General features: G+C 44.4%; 1 protein-coding gene across 1 annotated transcript; it reads right to left on the bottom strand.

The window, feature by feature from the left end:
• Positions 1–1426: 1426 nt before the first annotated feature.
• LOC126029929 (2-acylglycerol O-acyltransferase 3-like) lies at positions 1427–19140 on the bottom strand. Its single transcript, XM_049788164.1, has 8 exons — positions 19035–19140; positions 13729–13836; positions 13458–13528; positions 12857–13061; positions 12613–12787; positions 11159–11314; positions 1659–1717; positions 1427–1581 (listed from the first exon to the last, which is right to left on the bottom strand). Exons 1-8 carry the CDS (start codon positions 19138–19140, stop codon positions 1427–1429), a joined length of 1035 nt encoding a protein of 344 aa, XP_049644121.1.
• Between the last annotated feature and the right edge of the window lie 475 nt (positions 19141–19615).

The following is a 19615-nucleotide window of genomic DNA, read 5'->3' as shown; positions in this document are numbered from 1 at the left end:
AGGGATTACTCCTGGCTCAGAAATCACTCCAAACAGGCACGGGGGACCATATGGAATACCGAGATTCGAATCACCATCTGTCCTACATCAGCTGCATGCAAGGCAAATGCCCTACTGCTGTGCTATCTCTCTGGTCCCTGAGTGTGATAACTTGTGGTCCTCTATGTGTGTGGAACTATGCATATGGTTTTATTGTATATGTGAGTTTGTATACATGTTTGAAGATTGTGTGAGTGCATGATGAGTATGAGTGTGAACGTGTGTACATAAGTGTGTGTGTGTGTGTGTGTTTGTGTGTGTGTGTGAAGCCTCAGTATCCAGGGCTGCCTTGTTCCCTTCTGGAAGGCTCTTCTGGGCTCATTCTGCTGCATGCCACTACCCATGTTCCCCAAACATGGCATGGGAGTGATGCCTACATCCCAAGCACTGTTGGGGTGACACCTAGGAATCCACCTTTATGAGGGAGGTGGCCCAGACAGGATGTAGCCCAGGCCACACTGGAAAATGGCCTCCCCCCCAAAAAAAAGAACCTAAACCAGGATGCAGAACCTGGCATCAGAAGTGTCTCCAGGCCTGGATGCCCAAATGGGGAGCATTGCTCCCTACAGAGCCAGTGCATTTTCTTTTTCTTCTCTTTCTTTCTTTTCTTTTCTTTCTTTCTTTCTTTCTTTCTTTTCTTTCTTTCTTTCTTTCTTTCTTCTTCTTTCTTTCTTTCTTTCTTTCTTTCTTTTTCTTTCATCTTTCTTTCTTTCTTTCTTTTTCTTCTTTCTTTCTCTTTCTTTCATTCTTTCTTTTCTTTCTTTCTTTCTTTCTTTCTTTCTTGCTTTCTTTCTTTCTTTCTTTCTTTCTTCTTTTCTTTCTTTCTTTCGTTCTTTCTTTCTTTTTTTTTTTTTTTTGGTTTTTGGGCCACACCCAGTGACGCTCAGGGGTTACTCCTGGCTATGTGCTCAGAAGTCGCTCCTGGCTTGGGGGACCATATGGGATGCTGGGGGATCGAACCGCAGTCCGTCCAAGGCTAGCGCAGGTAAGGCAGGCACCTTACCTCTAGCGCCACCGCCCTTTCTTTCTTTCTTTCTTTCTTTCTTTCTTTTTCTTTCTTTCTTTCTTTCTCTTTCTTTCTTTCTTTCTTTCTTTGTTTTTTCTCTTTACTTTCTTTCTCTTTTTGTCCCTAATTGGTGGTTTATATCTGGCTTCTTTTATTCTCAAAAATCAATCCTGGCAGTCTTGTAGGACCCTATGCGAAGCTCATTATTGAACCCAAATACAACATGTTGAAGTCCAGCACCTTTCATGATGCACCATCACTTCACTCTCCAGTGCAAAAATTGTTCTAAAAACTATTGGAAGAAGACAGCAGATGGGGTATTTAAGTATGGGGTGGAGCAAGGACACTGGTGGGAGTGGGAGGGTGTGATAAAGGGGGTTCCTAGACTAAGGTGAGCTGCACAGATGCAGGCACCCCATAGCTGACCTTGTGCTCCTCGAACAGCTGCTGCAGCTCACGCATGTAGAGCTGGTGGTAGTGGTTCACCTGGTCCTCGGAGGGCTGGAGCAGCTGGGGCACTGGGATGGGGCGGCCCACTGTGGGAGACAGAGCCAGTGGGCATGCACCATGGGGTACCTGCCCTTGCCTTCCCTGGGAAGCAGGCAGGACTTACCCACAGTGGTGATGGGCTTGGACAGGGGCAGCAGCCCCCAGGAATTCGGGGAGAATAGGCTGTTGTGTATGTAAATATTTTGGGGGATTACTATGTTGCTCACCCTAATCTGATTAAGTGATTGTGCCCTACCCTAGGGTGTGACCTGGCATTCTGCCCCCACCCTAGGGTAGGACCTGATTCTGCTTCCACCATTGGTTGGTATCTGATCCCACCATTGGGTGGGACCTGACTCTGGACTATAAGAGCAAGGGTCTGTGGAAGGCGAGGGCTTTTGTGCTGGCTGGAACTGAATCTGAGTCTTTGGACTTCAGTTTTGTCCATCTGAATAAAGCAAATATTTCCACGAGCCTGATTGTCTGCGAGCTGTTTACCCGCCGTTTCACCTCAGAACCGTGGGCTAGACAGGGTGGCAGACACGTGCTCCGAGCTGGAAGAAAAGGGCCTCATTCTCCATCCCTCCATAAGTCAACCTCTTCAGGGGCTGACTTGCTACATAATGACGCCCGGACAGGGACCTGAACCCTGGACCCTCAGAACTGTAAGTGAAATATTTCATTGGAAATTTCCTATGCTGACCATCAAATGGTTTCTGTGGTTAGTCATGTGGATTTTACCACCCTTAGTCTTACGCATTGGTGCTCTAGTATACAAGTGGATCATTCCATTTTGTTTAAAACTAATTGGTTTTGATCTAAGGACAATCACTGCAGTTGGATGGTTGTGGTCTATATTTCAAATGAAAAGTGTAGTGTCTCTAGCCATCATAGTTTGTGGAATTTCTGTGTTGACTAACGTTATTATTATGAGTATAGTTATTTGCTGTTATTTCTATTTAGGAAATAGAAAGTGTAGAAATGGTGAGGCTAAAACCAGTATAGATAATAAGGAAATTTATCTGACGAAAACTCAGACCAAGGTGCAGGCTGACGAATCCAGCCCCACCATCAACAATATAGAAATTTTTGCTGGAAGAAAAACAACTCAGAATGTTAAGCCTGATTCTAGTGAATTGCTTGACAGTAGTGACTCAGATAATGATCTACCTCCAGTGCTAACTCCACGAAGTATGCCTCCTTCTAGTCACAAAATTGAATCGCAGAGCAGAGCAGATTCAAAAAAATGAACCACATGCTCGGTCTCAGAGCTCTATTCAGAGTAATTTTGCTAATCAGGCCTTATCCCCTATAGACGGGGTAATGTTTCTAACTATGTACCCTATCAGATGGAAGAATTAGATCGGTTTAAAAGATCATGTAAAGAAAATGGGCCAAAATCGCCATACAGTGTGGAGTTATTAAGACTTTGGAGTCATAACTCATCTTGGACTTTGTATGATTTTAAAAGAATCGCTGAAATATGCCTGTCGTCTAAACAGCGAACTGAATGGGAAATGTACTATTCAGAAGGCGTAAAAGCTAAATTATATATAGTCCGGATGGTATGAAAAAGCAAGTGGCAGGTGTTACTCTATCGTATGAATTATTGATGGCAGAAAATCAATTTGCAAATATTCAGACACAAGCAGCTTTACCTAAGGAAATCTTAAATTTAATCAGGGAGATTGCATTGTCAGCATGGGAAAAAATTGATTCTAACAGCATTGGTAGAGGAAACTTTTTAAAAATTACCCAAGGGCCTTATGAGTCATTTGCAGAGTTTGTAGGTAAGAGTAAAGATGCTCTGAAGTTACAAGTCGAAGATGAGGAGATAAGAAACTTCCTAGTAAAATCTGTGGCCTATCATAATGCAAATTCAGCCTGTAGATTAGTATTGAATACATTAAATGAAAAGTCAGATCTGAATGATTACCTTTATGCCTGCCGGAATGTCTATGTGGAACCCCAACCCCCACCCCACTCAGACTCAGTACAAACCTTCCCAGTTACCAAGGGAACAATGCCTTACTCCCCTCGGGGACAGAACACTTTCCGGAAACCAGGTCTTTGCCCAAAATGCAAAAGGGGTCGCCACTGGGCGAAAGATTGCAGATCCAGAAACCTCATTAATAATAACCTAAGTAGAGGTTTTAACACAGTCCCCAGGAGGCAAATCACCTGCTACCATTGTGGAAAACAGGGACATATCAAAAGAAATTGTCGTCTCCTTATAAATTCAGCTCCCCAAGAACACACATACAAGATGCAGGGAAACGCCTACAGGGCCTCCCCCCAGGCCCTTCCAAATCAGGGGCAAAGTTCACAGACAATAATCCTTCCAAGCCCAGCCCAAGAAAATTCATCACAATAAGGGAATTAATCCACTCTACTTCAGGGAGTGCTGGATTAGACATATTATGCCCAGAGGACATTACAATTTACCCAGGAGCATGCCCTTACATGTTAGAAACTGGCATTGTAGGCCCGCCACCCCCAGATACCATGGGTATGATTCTTGGCAGAAGTTCCCTCAACATAAAGGGTATATCAGTAATCACTGGTGTCATTGACTCAGATTCCATGGGAGAAATCATTGTAGTTATTACTGTACCAGTTACATGGACCTTTAAAAAAGGAGAAGCGATTGCCCAGATAGTAATAGTGCCTTATGTCAAATTTGGGACTTCAGATAAGACTAGAATTGGAGGTTTTGGAAGCACAGATCCGGGTGCTGCTCAAAACCCAATCGTGGCTCTGGTTACTAAATGTAAAGATGAACACCCAATGATCAAACTTCACTTGGAAGGCAAACCCTTTGATGGAATGATAGATACGGGTGCTCAGGTTACCGTAATTTCTGATAAAGAATGGCCAGAAAATTGGCCTCTTCAGGAAATCCCGTATTCCCTAGAAGGAATAGGAGGCCTGAGTTCCTGTCTGTTGAGTACGAGGACTATACTATTTTACGGCCCAGAAAATCAAAAAGCAATAATCAGACCTCACGTGGGCCCATTTTCACCATCCCTGTGGGGCCGTGACCTACACAAACAGTGGAAAGCAGAATTCCACATCCCATTAGCTCCAGAAGAGCCCGAACCTTCTTTTGATTTAAAAACCAAAAATTTTTAGTGGGGGCCACTGCCGTAAAAACACCAGCACCAATAAAAATAAAATGGAAATCTGATGAACCAATTTGGACAGGTCAGTGGCCCCTTAAAACTGATAAATTAAAGGTGCTGACAGAATTAGTGGAGGAACAGCTAAGTTTAGGACATATTGAACCATCTTTTTCTCAATGGAATTCACCTATATTCACTATAAAAAAGAAATCCAGTAAATGGAGACTTTTGATGGATCTTAGAGCTATAAATTTATCCATGATACCTATGGGCAAATTGCAGACTGGTTTACCATCACCTGTAGTTATTCCAAAGGAATGGCCACTAATTATAATTGATCTGAAAGACTGCTTCTACCATATTCCTATCCACCCAGATGATAAAAAACGTTTTGCATTCTCAGTTCCTTCTCTCAATAATACCCATCCCTGCAGACGTTTCCAATGGACTGTTCTCCCCCAAAGCATGCTGAATTCCCCAACCATGTGTCAGTTTTTTGTAGATAAGGTTTTGAGCCCTGCTCGTGAAAAATTTCCTCAAGCCATGATATTTCATTATACAGATGATATCTTGCTCACAATGAACAACGAAACAGATTTACAGGAATTATACTCTTATGTTACTGACTGTTTACAAACATCAGGACTGAAAATAGCTTTAGAAAAAATACAGATAATGCCACCGTATCAATATTTGGGTTTTATTTTGGACCGGACGTCTATACGTCCACAAAAATTTTCTATCAAAAAAGAAAACCTCAGAACGCTTAATGATTTTCAGAGACTTTTAGGTGACGTAAATTGGCTCCGCCCTGCACTAGGAATCCCAAATGCAGAGTTATCTAATCTGTTTAAAACGTTGGAGGGTGATCCTGCTTTAGATAGCCCGAGAAATTTAACAACAGCTGCAAAAAATGAATTGGACATCTTCTTGAGCAGATTACAAAAATCGTTTCTCTCAAGATTCATCCCAGGAGAAAAGGTATTACTGTTAATCTTCCCTACTATAGAAACCCCCACAGGGGCCTTGATGCAACAGTCAGGACCTTTGGAATGGGTGTATTTACATAACAAACAACCTCGCTCAGTTGTCCCCTACTTGCAACTGATTTCAGAGATTATTATCAAGGCAAGACTCAGACTATATCTTTACTAGGTTTTGACCCAGATATAATAGTTTTGCCAGTACCAAAAAAGGAAACTGAGTCAATATTGCCAATTAATGAATCTCTACAAAGGGCCCTCTCAGATTTCACAGGAGAAATATCCTCCCATTATCCAGCAGGAAAAATTTGGGACTTTTTAAAGAAAACTGTTTGTTATTTCTTCAATTGTTCGGGATTCCCCTATCCCCAATGCCAAGGTTTTTTACATTGATGGATCCCAAAATGGAAAAGGAGGAATAACTGGAGACAACATTAATATGACCATAGATACCAAATATAAATCTGCACAGAAAGTTGAATTAGCAACGTTAATTTACCTATTAGAAAATGTATCTGAAGCCATGAATATAGTTTCTGATTCTTTGTATGTGGTAAATTTATGTCATGTGATAGCCACTGCATCCCTTAATGCTAATAACCCGATCATACAGGACTTACTTAAACAATTACAGCAGCTTCTTCAAAAACGAACTGAGCCCATCTTCATCACGCATATTAGAGCCCACTCAGGTCTTCCAGGACCTATGGCTCAAGGAAATAAAACTGCTGACTTGCTAGCAATGCCTATATTTAAATCACCTGTAGGGGAACATTCAGCCCTACACACAAATGCTCGCCCTTTACATGTGAATTACCAAATTCCATGGAGGCAAGCTAGAGAAATCGTAGAAAACTGCAACGTATGTGCACCGTTAACAAAAAAAACTCACATAGCAGGAGCAAACCCAAGAGGCTTACAGTCTAACGAACTTTGGCAAATGGATATAACTCAAACAGATTTATTTCCAAGGAAACCTTATCTTCATGTTGTGGTGGACACTTATTCTCGGTTTATGTGGGCAATTCCCATGTCTTCTCAAAAATCTAAGGCTGCTTGTAGTTTTCTTTTACAATGTTTCTCTGTGATGGGTATTCCATATTCTATAAAAACTGATAATGGGCCAGCCTATGTTAGCAAAACTTTTGAATTTTTTTGTAAGGAATGGCAGATAAGACATCTCAGAGGAATTCCTTACAATTGTAGGGGACAGGCCATTGTAGAAAGGACTCACATAACCTTAAAAACTCAATTGCAAAAAAATAGAAAAAGAGGTTTACCACCAACGGATTTGCTATCTTTGACTCTTATCACACTAAATTACTTTAACTTACCCCAAGGGGAAAGCTACACTGCAGCGGAAAGACATTTTAAAGAAGATATTCAGAGACAAGAAACAACCCATAAACCTATTTGGATCAAGGAGGATGAAAAATGGATAGCTGGCTATCTTCTCCTAAGAGGAAGGGGTTATGCCTATGTTTCTATAAATGATGACCCTCCCAAGAAATTTTGGGTTCCATTACATCTTGTTAGAAATCGGGCTAGCACAAATGATCAGGTTCAGACTACAAACTCCCCTTCAGAGAAAAAACAGAATACTTCAGACACTAACAGCAGTAATATTACTAAGGTCTCTGGGGCAGGGAACGATTTAGCTGTCACACACCATACAATGAGTGAGACTGATGGTAGTGATAAACCCTTACACTCCGAGATGCAAAAGGAAAGACAGGAACCTGTCTTAACTGGGCTCCAAAATATAGGAAACTCTTGCTACATGAACTCAATATTGCAATGCTTGTATAATATTTCAGACTTAACTCAGTATTTTTATAAAGATCATTATAAAAAGGATATTAACAAGAAAAATCCGATGGGGCATGAAGGTAAATTAGCCGAAGAATTTGGTCGGCTCATCAAAACCATGGGAAATGGATTTCATAGATATATTAACCCTGAAAGCTTCAAAGTAACAATTGGTTTACTTAATGACCAGTTTGCTGGACACAATCAGCAGGATCCTCACGAACTACTGATGTTCCTAATAGAGGGATTACATCAGGACTTGCTTACTGTAAATCTAATGACAGACAAAACTACACATCTCATGGGAAATGAAAATTATGAACAATTTAGTCCAGAACACCAAAAGGCTCATAAATCTATTATTTATGATCTCTTTCAAGGACAATTCAAATCTATACTCCAGTGTCTCACTTGCCACCAAAAGTCTGAGGTTTATGAGACATTTGTTCATTTGTCTTTGGCTGTTACATCTACAGATAAATGTACATTACAGGAATGCCTCTCTGAATTTTTTAAAGAAGAAGAATTAAGAAATGACAACAAAGTTCTGTGCAACAGTTGCAAAAATAGAAGGGATTTTTCAAAGAAAACGTATTTATGGAAACTGCCACCAGTACTTATAATACACTTGAAACGTTTTGCTTTTGATGGCAAACAAATAAAAAAATTGCATACTTATGTAGATTTTCCTTTAGAAGACCTCAATTTAGAGGAATTCACTTCAGAGAATAAAAGCAAGATTAAGAAATACAACTTATCATCGGTGTCAAACCATTATGGTAAAGTTCACTATGGACACTGTACTTCATACTGTAAAATTGCTGCAAAACAACACTGGATAAATTTTGATGACAAGAAGATCAAAAAAGTCCCTAATACATTGGTGAAATCCACAGCAGCATACATCCTGTTTTATACTTCTTAGAGATCTACAATGAACACCAGATAATCATTTTACTTCCTTATCAGTTGCTATTAATGCTCTAGGATTCTTTCCACAGGCATGATCAATGAATATAGATTGAAAATCATGAATCCCCAATGTGTTTCCTTGTAGGATGGATTTATGTCTTAATTTCATTATTGCTCTAGGTCTCAGTTAATCATGAAATTTTACAAATTAATTTAGTCAAGGTTCACCTGAAAGAAAAATTTCTCATCATATTAATGTAGTTTTTCTTTCTAGGTATACTCATTTAACGACTTTCACTCTTTTTATTTTAACATCATTGCTTTATTTCCCTCAATTTAGGTTTTAAGACGCTTACATAATGATAATTTTAGGTGGACTTTCTTCACAGTGCTTCTTGCCTATGATTGATTATCATAAAGTTACTGTTATACAATAACTTTGTATATATACTGATATACACGTATAGTAGAGTTGTCCATGTTTGTATTATGCATGAAATTCTCTTTCAGATCTGCTAGGCAAAACCATAAAAAAAAATTTTTTTTTTGTGAATTTGAAATGATTTATCTAAACAATTGCCGGCTATTACATTTTAAGGAGCTTTTAGTTGTTTCAGCTGAATTCTCTTTTCTTTTGCTCTATTTTGGATCCTTTCCAACAAATATTTTTTAGCATGAGTGAGTGTTATGGCCATATTTTTTGTGAAGTCTGTGTGTGTATGTCTTGTTTAGTGTCTGTCTGTTCTGCATATTTTGTATATAGTTTCCTTTTTCCTAATTTTATCTTCCCCAAATTAGTCTTCCATATCCTTCCTTCTCTCTTCCTAGTCCTTAACATTTTAATTTTCAGGATTTCACATGTGCAACCCATCTCCTTCACCCACAACTACAAGCTTCGTGATCTCGGCGGGAAGAAGAAATCCATGACTGTTGGAGTTTTACACCATATATGCTGCAAACTTGTTGGAAATGAAGCCACCTGGGATTTGTGTCACAATGTAACACCAGAGAAAAGATCCATGGACAAGACCCACAGTCTCTGGATCCCAGTTAAACTGTGCTATCTGAATTTCTGGTTTTCCATCCACATACAAAATGCTATTGTTGACCGTTTCTACAATGGCTACCCCAAGATTGCACCGATCCCAAAGGAAATACAGAAGCCCAACCAACTTATGATGTAATGATGTAACGCTTGGGGATGCCCCGACACATGGATGACTGTACTGGCCTTCCTTCTTCATTCAGCTTGATGTTATCTCCTGTACAAAGCTTCAACCCGCTTTTCCAGACCCATCAAGTGTCTTCTGCCGGTCCTTTTGGAGTTCCAGACCCCTCATATTTACAGATTGGTATTGAACTCTGTAGAAATTACATCTGTTGTTTTTCCTATAACTGTAATCCTTTGAAGTTATGTTTGGTACTACACTTCTTTTGACTATCGTAATTAATGTTTTTCTATTTTAGTTTTTAATATTAGGAATCGATGTTGTATTACATTAAGGTTTTGCTTTCTTGACTTTAGGTTTGTGAGTTATATATTATTGTCTATAATTTCCCAAATGATATTTTTGTCTGTTCTCAGGGTTTTTTGCGTGGGCGCATCATAGGCAAAATACTAGGTTTATAGAAGGTTCCATCCATTTTGGATGGGCTCTCAAGTTGTTTATTTACACAGGGAGGGTCTCTGCCTTAAACATTTTGTTTTGGTTTGTGACTTAAGCTCCCATCTATAAATAGTCGACATCAATTTCAGACATCTTATGGACTTCAGACTGGATTAAGAACTTGGACTAAGTTCAGATACCTATTGATCATCATTGCAGTGGCTCCCCACTGTGCAGAGGGTGTATGAGCCTCTTCTTCTGAAATAAAGGCCTAGTTCAATGCCCTCAAAGATGGGCTTTCTGGTCTACCTGAACTTGAATGAAAATGGAGCTGGAGATATAGCATGGAGGTGAGGCGTTGGCCTTTCATGCAGAAGGTCATTGGTTCAAATGCCGGTATCTGCCAGGAGCGATTTCTGAACGTGGAGTCAGGAGTAACTCCTGAGCACTGCCAGGTGTGACCCAAAAACCAACAACAACAACAACAAATAAAGAAAAGGTGCTTCTCCTTGCCTGCTACACAACCTTTCTGGTGTCTCTTCGAAAGATCTATGTACATCTTAGATTTATCTTCTCAGGAGCTTGTAGTTGATTCCTTGATACATGTTTCTGGTTTTAGACACCCTGTGCTTAGATTAGAAGTTTTTCTTTACATTTTCCTGTGATGCGCTTATGCAAACAGCCGCTCTTTTATTAGTGACTAATTTTTCTTTTAATAATTGTAGACAATATTGTTTGTTTACTAAAAACAAAAGGGGGAATTGTTGTGTATGTAAATATTTTGGGGGATTACTATGTTGCTCACCCTAATCTGATTAGGTGATTGTGCCCTACCCTAGGGTGTGACCTGGCATTCTGCCCCCACCCTAGGGTAGGACCTGATTCTGCTTCCACCATTGGTTGGTATCTGATCCCACCATTGGGTGGGACCTGACTCTGGACTATAAGAGCAAGGGTCTGTGGAAGGCGAGGGCTTTTTTGCTGGCTGGAACTGAATCTGAGTCTTTGGACTTCAGTTTTGTCCATCTGAATAAAGCAAATATTTCCACGAGCCTGATTGTCTGCGAGCTGTTTACCCGCCGTTTCACCTCAGAACCGTGGGCTAGACAGGGTGGCAGACACGTGCTCCGAGCTGGAAGAAAAGGGCCTCATTCTCCATCCCTCCATAAGTCAACCTCTTCAGGGGCTGACTTGCTACATAGGCTGCGCCCCCAGAAGATGTTAGGGGGGAAGACTGCAATCTTCTTGAAGGTGACCTGTGCAGCATACTGCCAGCTGCCCACCTCGAAGCTCTTGGCCCTGAAGATACTGTTCTCTCCGAATGAGTGCACAGGCACCAGGGAGGCCCTGTAGGGAGAGACAGGGTCTCATGGGCGCCCAGAGGTTGCAATCGTGAAGCCAGCAAATTCCAGCACCAAGGGTCGTTCTGGAAGAAAGTGTCAAATGATGTGTTTCCCGAAAGCTTCAGGCGGCCTCTTCCTAGTTCTGCAGTGAATGCTTGGCCTCAGCTGATGTCACTGGTCAGTGTGTGATCTGCGTTGACTGATCACTGCGTTGTTATCACTAGTTGTTGAGGGACGTCACTGCAGTGTGGGACAGGCTTCACTGAATCCATGTAAGGGATTCCCAGACATTTACTTTTCTCTAAATATTTAGCCCAGAGAAGCTATTGAGTCACCAGCCCAGTCATAATTGATGGGGTGGAAGAACACCAACATGTTGTGTTTTGGAGTGGCTAGGCAGGGCTTGTCCAACAGGAATCCACCATCTTATTGGGATTTACATGGGTGGTGGTCCTAGAAGAGCAGAAAGGAGCCCCCAAACCTGGTGCTATGTCTGTGACCCTGCAGCCTCTCTGAAAGCCCAAGTTCCATTGACCAGGTAAAGAAATATGGCACAGATTTTGTGTTTAAGGGGGAAGGGTCCCCAATGGTATTACCCGTTTTTTTGTTTTCTGTTTTAATTTTTAAGTTGCACTGGGGAGTTCTCAGAGGTTCCTGCTGGCTCAGAAATCACTCCTGGCAGACTCATAGGATCCTATGTGATGCCGGGAATCAAAGCCGGGTCAGCAGTGTGCAAGGCAAACTCCCTAACCACTGTGCTATTTCTCTAGCCATAATATTACCCAAGGGTTTTTTGTTTGTTTGTTGCTTTTGTGTCACACCCGGCAGAGCTCAAGGGTTTCTCCTGGCTCTGCATTCAGAAATCACTCCTGGCCTGCTCAGGGGACCATATGGGATGCCTGGATTAGAACCACCTTCTGTTCTGGATTGGCGGCTTGCAAGGCAAATGCCCTACTGCTGTGCTATCTATCCGGCCTCATATTACCAACTTTTAAAGTGGGTTGTAACAAGCTGTGATTCTTAGCCCAGGATGCAACCTAAGAACCTAAAGATTCAGTGCTGGGCACACCTGGGTTCTCCTGCAGCGCCAAGTACCCAACAGGGAAGACTCGAGCTCCTGTGCCTGTGGAGCACCCCGTCTGTGCTGCCTTCTGCTGGCTTCTTCCAGCCGTCAAGGTCATCACCAGGATCCATGCACACAGGGCTTTAGCACTCTGGGTACAAACCATACCAACTGCAGAGCTCGGAGGTTAGAGGGCCAGGTGGGTGCTTGCCCAACATTCGGGAATGCCCCTCACTCACCCGTGCCTAAGCGTCAGGCGCATGAATCCTTTGCGGTTGTGCAGTATCAGACGGTACACTCCAGGGATGGTGTCCAGCATCTCCTGGGCACCCCCCACCATAATGACCATGGCCTGCCCCGAGGGGCGACTCAACAGCAGGAAATCCAGGCTCTGTTGGCTCACAAGACACAGGCCTGTGGGGAAGGGCGACCATTACCTTCAGCCTAGGGGAACAGGGCAACACCAGGGACCATGGCACTCACCTAGGGCCATGAGGTAATCCTGAAGGAGAGGCAGGCAGAAAAACAAAACAAGAGTGGTTAAATTCAAGTGCAGTCTAGGAAATAGCTCAAAGAAGCCAGTGCTCCCGGTGAGGAAGTTGCAGGTGGGCCCCATGCATATGATGCCATGAGGGTGTGCGCCCAGCACGTAGTTTCGGTCAGGAGGCAGCTCAGCTGTCTTGACCAACTTGTGGGGGGGTAAAGGGAAGATACATCTGGATGAAGAGCACAGCAACCTGGAGAACCCCATATTCACAAGGGGTTCAAGATGTGGGGACCAGAACCATAGCACAGTGGGGAGGCCAACATGGGTGTGCTCCCTAGTACCCTATACATAGGGTCCCCTGACCCATATATATATACATATATACATGTATACCACATACACACACACACACATATACACACATATATTCCTAGGGGTAATCTCTGAGCGAAGTCAGGAGTGAATAAGTAGAGCATCATCACCCAATGGGTTTGGCCCCAACTGCCAACCCCAAAAGGAGCATGATGGGACAGTGAATTCTTCCAGGGACATTCCATCCCCCAGCTAAATTTTGGTAGCAGGAAGGCAACCTGTCACCTTGATGGGGTAATGATCCCTCATGTCGTTCCAAACAACACATTTCCTTATCCATTTGGAGCTCCAGCCACCTGTAAAAAAATGCAATGGAGGGAAAAGGCAACACAGTTTCTGAATGCATGGCAGGGCCCCAAGTCATACTAGGCACCACACTCCCAACCCCTGCAAGGGAACAACCTCCAGCATTGTTGGTGTGTAACCCCCAAACAACCAAATAAAACCTCAGAGAGATGGAGGAGACTGGGGGCCTCCCTGCCCCATTTGGGATCACCTTTCTGGGGTGTGTCCCAGTCGATGATCAGCCAGACCCCATAGAGCACAGACAGCCACCAGAGCGGTGTGAAGAGAAGGTAGATGGTGAGGAAGGAGAAGAACGGTCCTGCACAGCAGAGAGGCAATTGGGGCAAACTCAGCTCATTGGTGGCACATTATCAGATCTCTGACCCTGCATTCTACTGGGAGGCCCCAGCCTTGTCCCCCAGGAGGGACCCTGGGTTATTGTGGTACCAGCAGGACTGAGATCACAACATTATTTGAGTTCCAAAATTGTAGTGGGGCTCATCAAGGATTACAAAAGTATTGCAATCTCAGCATTATTGGGGTTTCAGTAGGATTTAGGTCTTCGTAGCACAGGGATAGGATCCCCCCTGGAATTGGTGAAGGAAGGTCCAAAGGCCACCAAATCCCAGGTCCCACCTCCACCCCCAGTGGCTCCAGGTTTTACCTCTAGCACCAGGGCCTACTGGATCATGCCTGTCTCCTGGCACCAGGCAGGGCCTGGACGTCAAACAGGCATGGGGAGCCCTTGAGAGACCCTCCCTAAGTACTCTAGGCAGTGGTCAGCAACCTGCGGCTCGAGAGCCACATGTGGCTCTTTACACTTTTAATTTGGCTCTTCTGTGTGCCGGGCGGCCACTCCAGGAGCCAGGACTCTGCTCCTAGCCTCTGTCAGTGCATGCCCTGTGTGGCTCTCAAAATAAATTTCAATCGTGGTTTTGGCGAGATTTGGCTCAGTTGAAAAAAAAAAAAGTTGCCCACCACTGCTCTAGGGAAATGTGACCCAGGGGAAGGTGGCAGCAGGGACTGGGGATCCCAAGGCCAGACTGTTCCCTTGTTACTATCAGGCAGAGGACACAGGAAAGGGAGGCATGGGCAGATGCAGGGACACCTAGCCCCTCAGCAGGGTCCTAGAGGGGTAGACTCCAGAGGTGGGGCCAGAGGGTCTAGCTTGGGAATCAGGACCAGTGAAGGCTCTGCAGAGGCTGAGAATGGACTTTGGGACAGAGTGATATCAGGGTGCCTGTGGGCTGTGGCCAGGGGTCTCACCATGTTTCCAAGATTCAGCTCTGTCTGGCACCCATATAAGGAGCTTGTTCCTGTACCTGGCTTGGTACCCAGTCACTCCTTCCTCCTCTCCCTTCTTTCTATCCTCCAGCTAACCTGGGAGGGAGATACGGGGGGTCACAAAGCCCATGGCTGGCCAGCAAACTCCTGGGGTGTGGATAGAATCTTTGCTCTGTATGAGGGTGTAGAGAACTAAAAGGGCTCCGGAAATCCCTTGGGCCCTACCCTGGCCCCTTCCTGGCCTGCACGCAAAGAACCCCTGAGCTTACTGGTGGAGGCCTCTGAGGATCAGGCTGCAGGGCAAGACTGGGGAGGAAATATAGAATAAGGTGGCCAGGCCAGGGTAGAGGGAGAGCTGGGGAGGGGTGACTGTGAGTATATAGGGCACCTCTAATCCCTGAGGGCTTAACCTGTACGCTTTGTTCTTTATGGAGCAGTTTCTTCCCCTGTGGTGGAGGTAGGAGCCCCTGGGTTTTGAGGGCTTGTAAAAGTGGGCTTGGTGATGTGGATTCTAGAGGGATGATCAGGATGGAGGCTGAAACCCCACCAGGACTAAAGAGGCCCTACCTGTGCGTTATAGCTGTGGAAACACACCTGAGAGGGGTCTCTGAAATGGAACGTGGGTTTCCAGGAGCCCACAGTGTTAGCCCAGGATGAACCTGCTTTCTGTACCCCCAAACTCATTATTATTACTACTCTTTTTGTTTTGTTTTATTGCTTTGTTTTGGGGTCACACCCAAAACAAAGTGCTCAGGAGTTATTTCTGGTTCTTGCTCAGAAATCACTCCTGGCAGGCTCAGGGGACCCTTGGGGATGCCTGGGATTGAACTCAGATCAGCAACTTGCAAGGCAAATGCTCTCCCTGCGTTGCTATTCCTTCAGCCCCCTCTTTTGCTTTTTGTAATTTTCTCTGCTTTGGGGCCACACACAGTGGTGCTCAAGGCTTCTTTAGGCTCTGTGATCTGGGGTCTCTGGGTGGTCCCCAGCAGACCATGCCTTTCTGGATCTTAACTCTGGGTCTCCTAGAGCAGAGCCTGGGCTCATTCCCTGAGCTTCTGGGCCGCCTGCCTTTCTCTCTCTCTAAGTGGTTATTTTCAGAAAGGCTAAATGCTAATATTACTTGATGGTCAGACCTGCCCACTTCTGGGAGGGGTCTATGGAATGTAACACAGGGGTTTCTTTAGGGGTTTCCTCAGGAGTTTCAGGGGGATTCAGCAAGAAGCTTCAGTGTAGGTAGGCGCATGGAGATAGCAGAGGGAGGTTTAAAGGCAGGGCAGCTTGAAAGCCTGCCTAAAAGGTTAGCTTAGAAGCCACACATGTTGGCTAAGGCCTAAAGCTTCATGTCTCCTGAAACTTCATGGCTGCTGTGGATCATTTCCTCACCGATAACTTGAACAAAGCTTCAGGCCCGCCGGCTGAAAGGGGTTGCAGGCGCTGGCAGAGAAAGGCCTCCATCTATCTCACCATCATCCTCAACCATCCAGAACTTTATAATTAATATGTAATTCTACTAACTGGCACTTGAACACTGATTTGATCTCTGGACTACAAAAGTGTCGACAATCTGTAAATCACAGTCACTTTATTTTTTAAGCAGTTTGTTTGTTTATTGTTTTGGGGCACACCCAGGGATGCTCAGGGTTTACTCCTAGCTCTGTGCTCAGAAATTGCTCCTGGCAAGCTGTGGGTCCATATGGGATGCCAGAAATAGAACCAGGCCCATCCTGGGTTGACTGCATGCAAGGCTATCTATACAGTTACTTTCTAGTGAAGAGTCAGGTTTCATTCTTCAGGAAAGCTGTATATTTTTGTTTGTTATATTTTGTCTTGTGACCATACCCAATGACTCTCAAGGCCTCTTTCTGACTCCCCATTCAAACGTCACCCCTGGAAGTGCTTGGGGCCCATATTCAGTGACAGGGATTTAAACTAGGCAGAGCAGAGAAAGAGGAAAGTCCTCAACCTTGTCCCAGCACTCTGGGCAAGATGCTATTTCATAGGTGCTTTCCTATTCTTCCACCCCAGATCACATCAGATCAACTTTTGTGGATTATTTGGTTTGGTTTGGTTTTTTGGTATTTGGGTCACACCTCGTGGCCTCAGGGGATACTCCTGGTTCAGAAATTGCCCTGGCAGGCATGGGGGACCATATGGAAACCACTTCCTCCTGGGTTGACTGCTTTCAAGGCAAACGCCCTGCATCTGTGCTATCTCTCCAGCCAAAGATAAACATTGTTTGTTTGTTTGTTTGTTTGGGGAACTCACACAGTTGTGCTCAGGGGTTACTTTCAGCTCTGTGCTCAGAAATAAGTCCTGATGAGCTTGGGAGACCCTATGTGATGCCAGAGAGTAAACCCAGGTTGGCCATGTGAAAGGTAAGTACCTTCTCCACTATGCTACCTCTCTGGCCCCACATCTGATCATCTTATTCAAATTCTATCAGACCTTGATGTTCAAGACTAATTCATGGCTAGTTATGAGGAGACACAAGTTGGCTAAAATGGTAATATTCTCTCTTTTTCTCTCTTTGTTTCTTATTCCTTCCTTCCTTTTTTCTTTTTTCTTCTTCTTTTCTTCCTTCCTTCTGTGAAGCAAAGGTTGGGTAAAATACATTTTCCCTGGGCCAATATTAAGAATAACCAGTTAGTTTGGTACATTTTTAGGCTGGAATCAAGGACACTTTTGTGTGCCAATATCAACTCATGAGTGTGGCCTGTTCAAGATGACCCAACCCAACCCAATCCCTGTCTCCATTCCCTCTCCAGATTTGAGCACCAACTGGTTGTTTTCCCTTCACAATAATGCGAGTTCCAGGACAGAAGCATCTGCAGAGCCAGGCACTGATCCTGAGTCATATATGTAAAGCATGTGCTCTTTCCCTCAACTATATCCCTGTCCTAAATTATTGTTGCTTTAAATATTTAAATCAATTACTTATAAAAACTTAGTTTGGGGGCCACATCCTGCAGTGCTCAGGGCTTACTTCAGGGTCAGTGCTCAGGGATCACTCCTGGGGCTTAGGGGACCATATGGGGTGCCAGGAATCAAATCTGAGTCAGTGGTGTGCAAGACAAGCACCCTATACCATGCATGCTTGTGTCTGTCTGTGTGTATGAGTGTGTATGACCATGTTTAAATGTGTGAGTGATGAGACCCTATCACTCACCTAGGGCCATCAGGTAATCCCAAGAGACTAGTAGGTTGAAGAGGATGGCCAGGGTGCCTAACTTCAAACTCAGTCCTGAGAATATCTTGAACGAGCCTGTGCCCCAGTGACGATGTTGCAGGCAGGTCCCATGCACATGATGTCATGAGGGTGTGCACCCAGTCACATAGTTCAAGTTAGGGAGGGGGTAGCTCAATTGTTTTTCCTAGCTTGTTGAGGATAGAGGGGAGAAACTGCAGAAGGAAGAGCCCCATTCTCATGAGGGGATCAAGATGTGGGGCCAGAGCCATTGCATAGTGGGAGGGTATTTGCACATCAGTCAACTGGGGTTTGCTCCCCAGCAATCTATATATAGGGAACCCCTGATGCTATATATGTATATATATATGTATATATATACATATATATTGCTATATATATGTATATATTGCTATGGGAAATATCTAAGCAGAGTTAGGAGAGGGTAAATATTGAGTATCACCCACTGGTATGGCCCCAACCACCCCTCCCAAAGGAGCATAATGGGAGAGTGGTTTCTACCAGGGACTCCTGTCTACACGCCACCCCCCCCCAGCTGAGTCTGCAACAGGAAGGCAACCTGTCACCTTGATAGGGTAATAATCCCTGAAGTAGTTCCAAAAGATACAACTCCTAATCCATTTGAAGCTCCAACAAGGGGGGTAGTGGAGTCAGACCATATTAGGAGCCACACTCCCCAAACCCTGCAAGAGAACAGCCTCCAGCATGTTGGGATGTGACCTCCAAACACCAAACAGAACCTCAGAGAGAAGGGGAACTCTCTTCCCCATCTGGGTTCACTTTGTTGGGGTGTGTCCCAGTCAATGATCAGTCAGGCCCCATAGAGCACAGACAGCGATTAGAGCAGCATGAAGAGGATGAAGATGGTGGGGGGAAGGTAAAGAACGTTTCTGCACAACAGAGAGGGAATTGCAGCAAACTCAGTTCTTTGGTGAGTTTTATCTGACCTCTCATTATCTGATCTCTCACCCAGCATTCTGCTGGGGGCTCCAGCCCTGTCGCCAAGGAGGGACCCTGAGCCACTTTACCCAGGAAGAGGAAGGTCATCACATACTGGTAGGCACCCAGGATGTCCAGACAATGCTTCCAGGAGGTTTTGGAGGAGGTAGAGAGGGGGGCCTTGGAGTCTTCCATCGCAGCAGGCACGGTTCACTTGGGGTGCTCAGCTGTGTGGGGGTGTGGATGGGTGCCCTGCACACTACCTTTCTCCTCAGTCTGATATTTGCACTTGCTCTATTAGCTGGTGCAGGGGGTGGTTGCAGAGAGTGTGGCACCCAAAGATTGACATGAGGAGGGGACTCCAAAAATATATATATATTTGTTTGTTGGTTTGTTGGTTGGTTGTTTTTTGTCTTACAGCTATAGCCAATGACTCTCAGTCCTCTTCCTGGGTCAGCACTCGGAAGTCACCTATGGAGGTGCTGGGGGCCCATCTTCAGTACCAGAGATTCAAACCAGGCAGAGCAGAGGGCAAGGCAGGTGCCTGATCCCTTTTCCAATCTCTATGGGCAAGAGACTGTTTCATGGGTGCTGTTCTATTCTTCCATTCCAGTTCACATCAAATCAACTTTTTGTTTGTTTGTTTGTTTGTTTGGGGGCCACTCCCAGT

This window comes from Suncus etruscus, chromosome 15 (assembly GCF_024139225.1).
Source record: "Suncus etruscus isolate mSunEtr1 chromosome 15, mSunEtr1.pri.cur, whole genome shotgun sequence".
Classification (NCBI taxonomy): domain Eukaryota; kingdom Metazoa; phylum Chordata; class Mammalia; order Eulipotyphla; family Soricidae; genus Suncus; species Suncus etruscus.
Note: the sequence above shows the minus strand (reverse complement) of the source record. Positions and strands in the feature narration are given on the sequence as shown.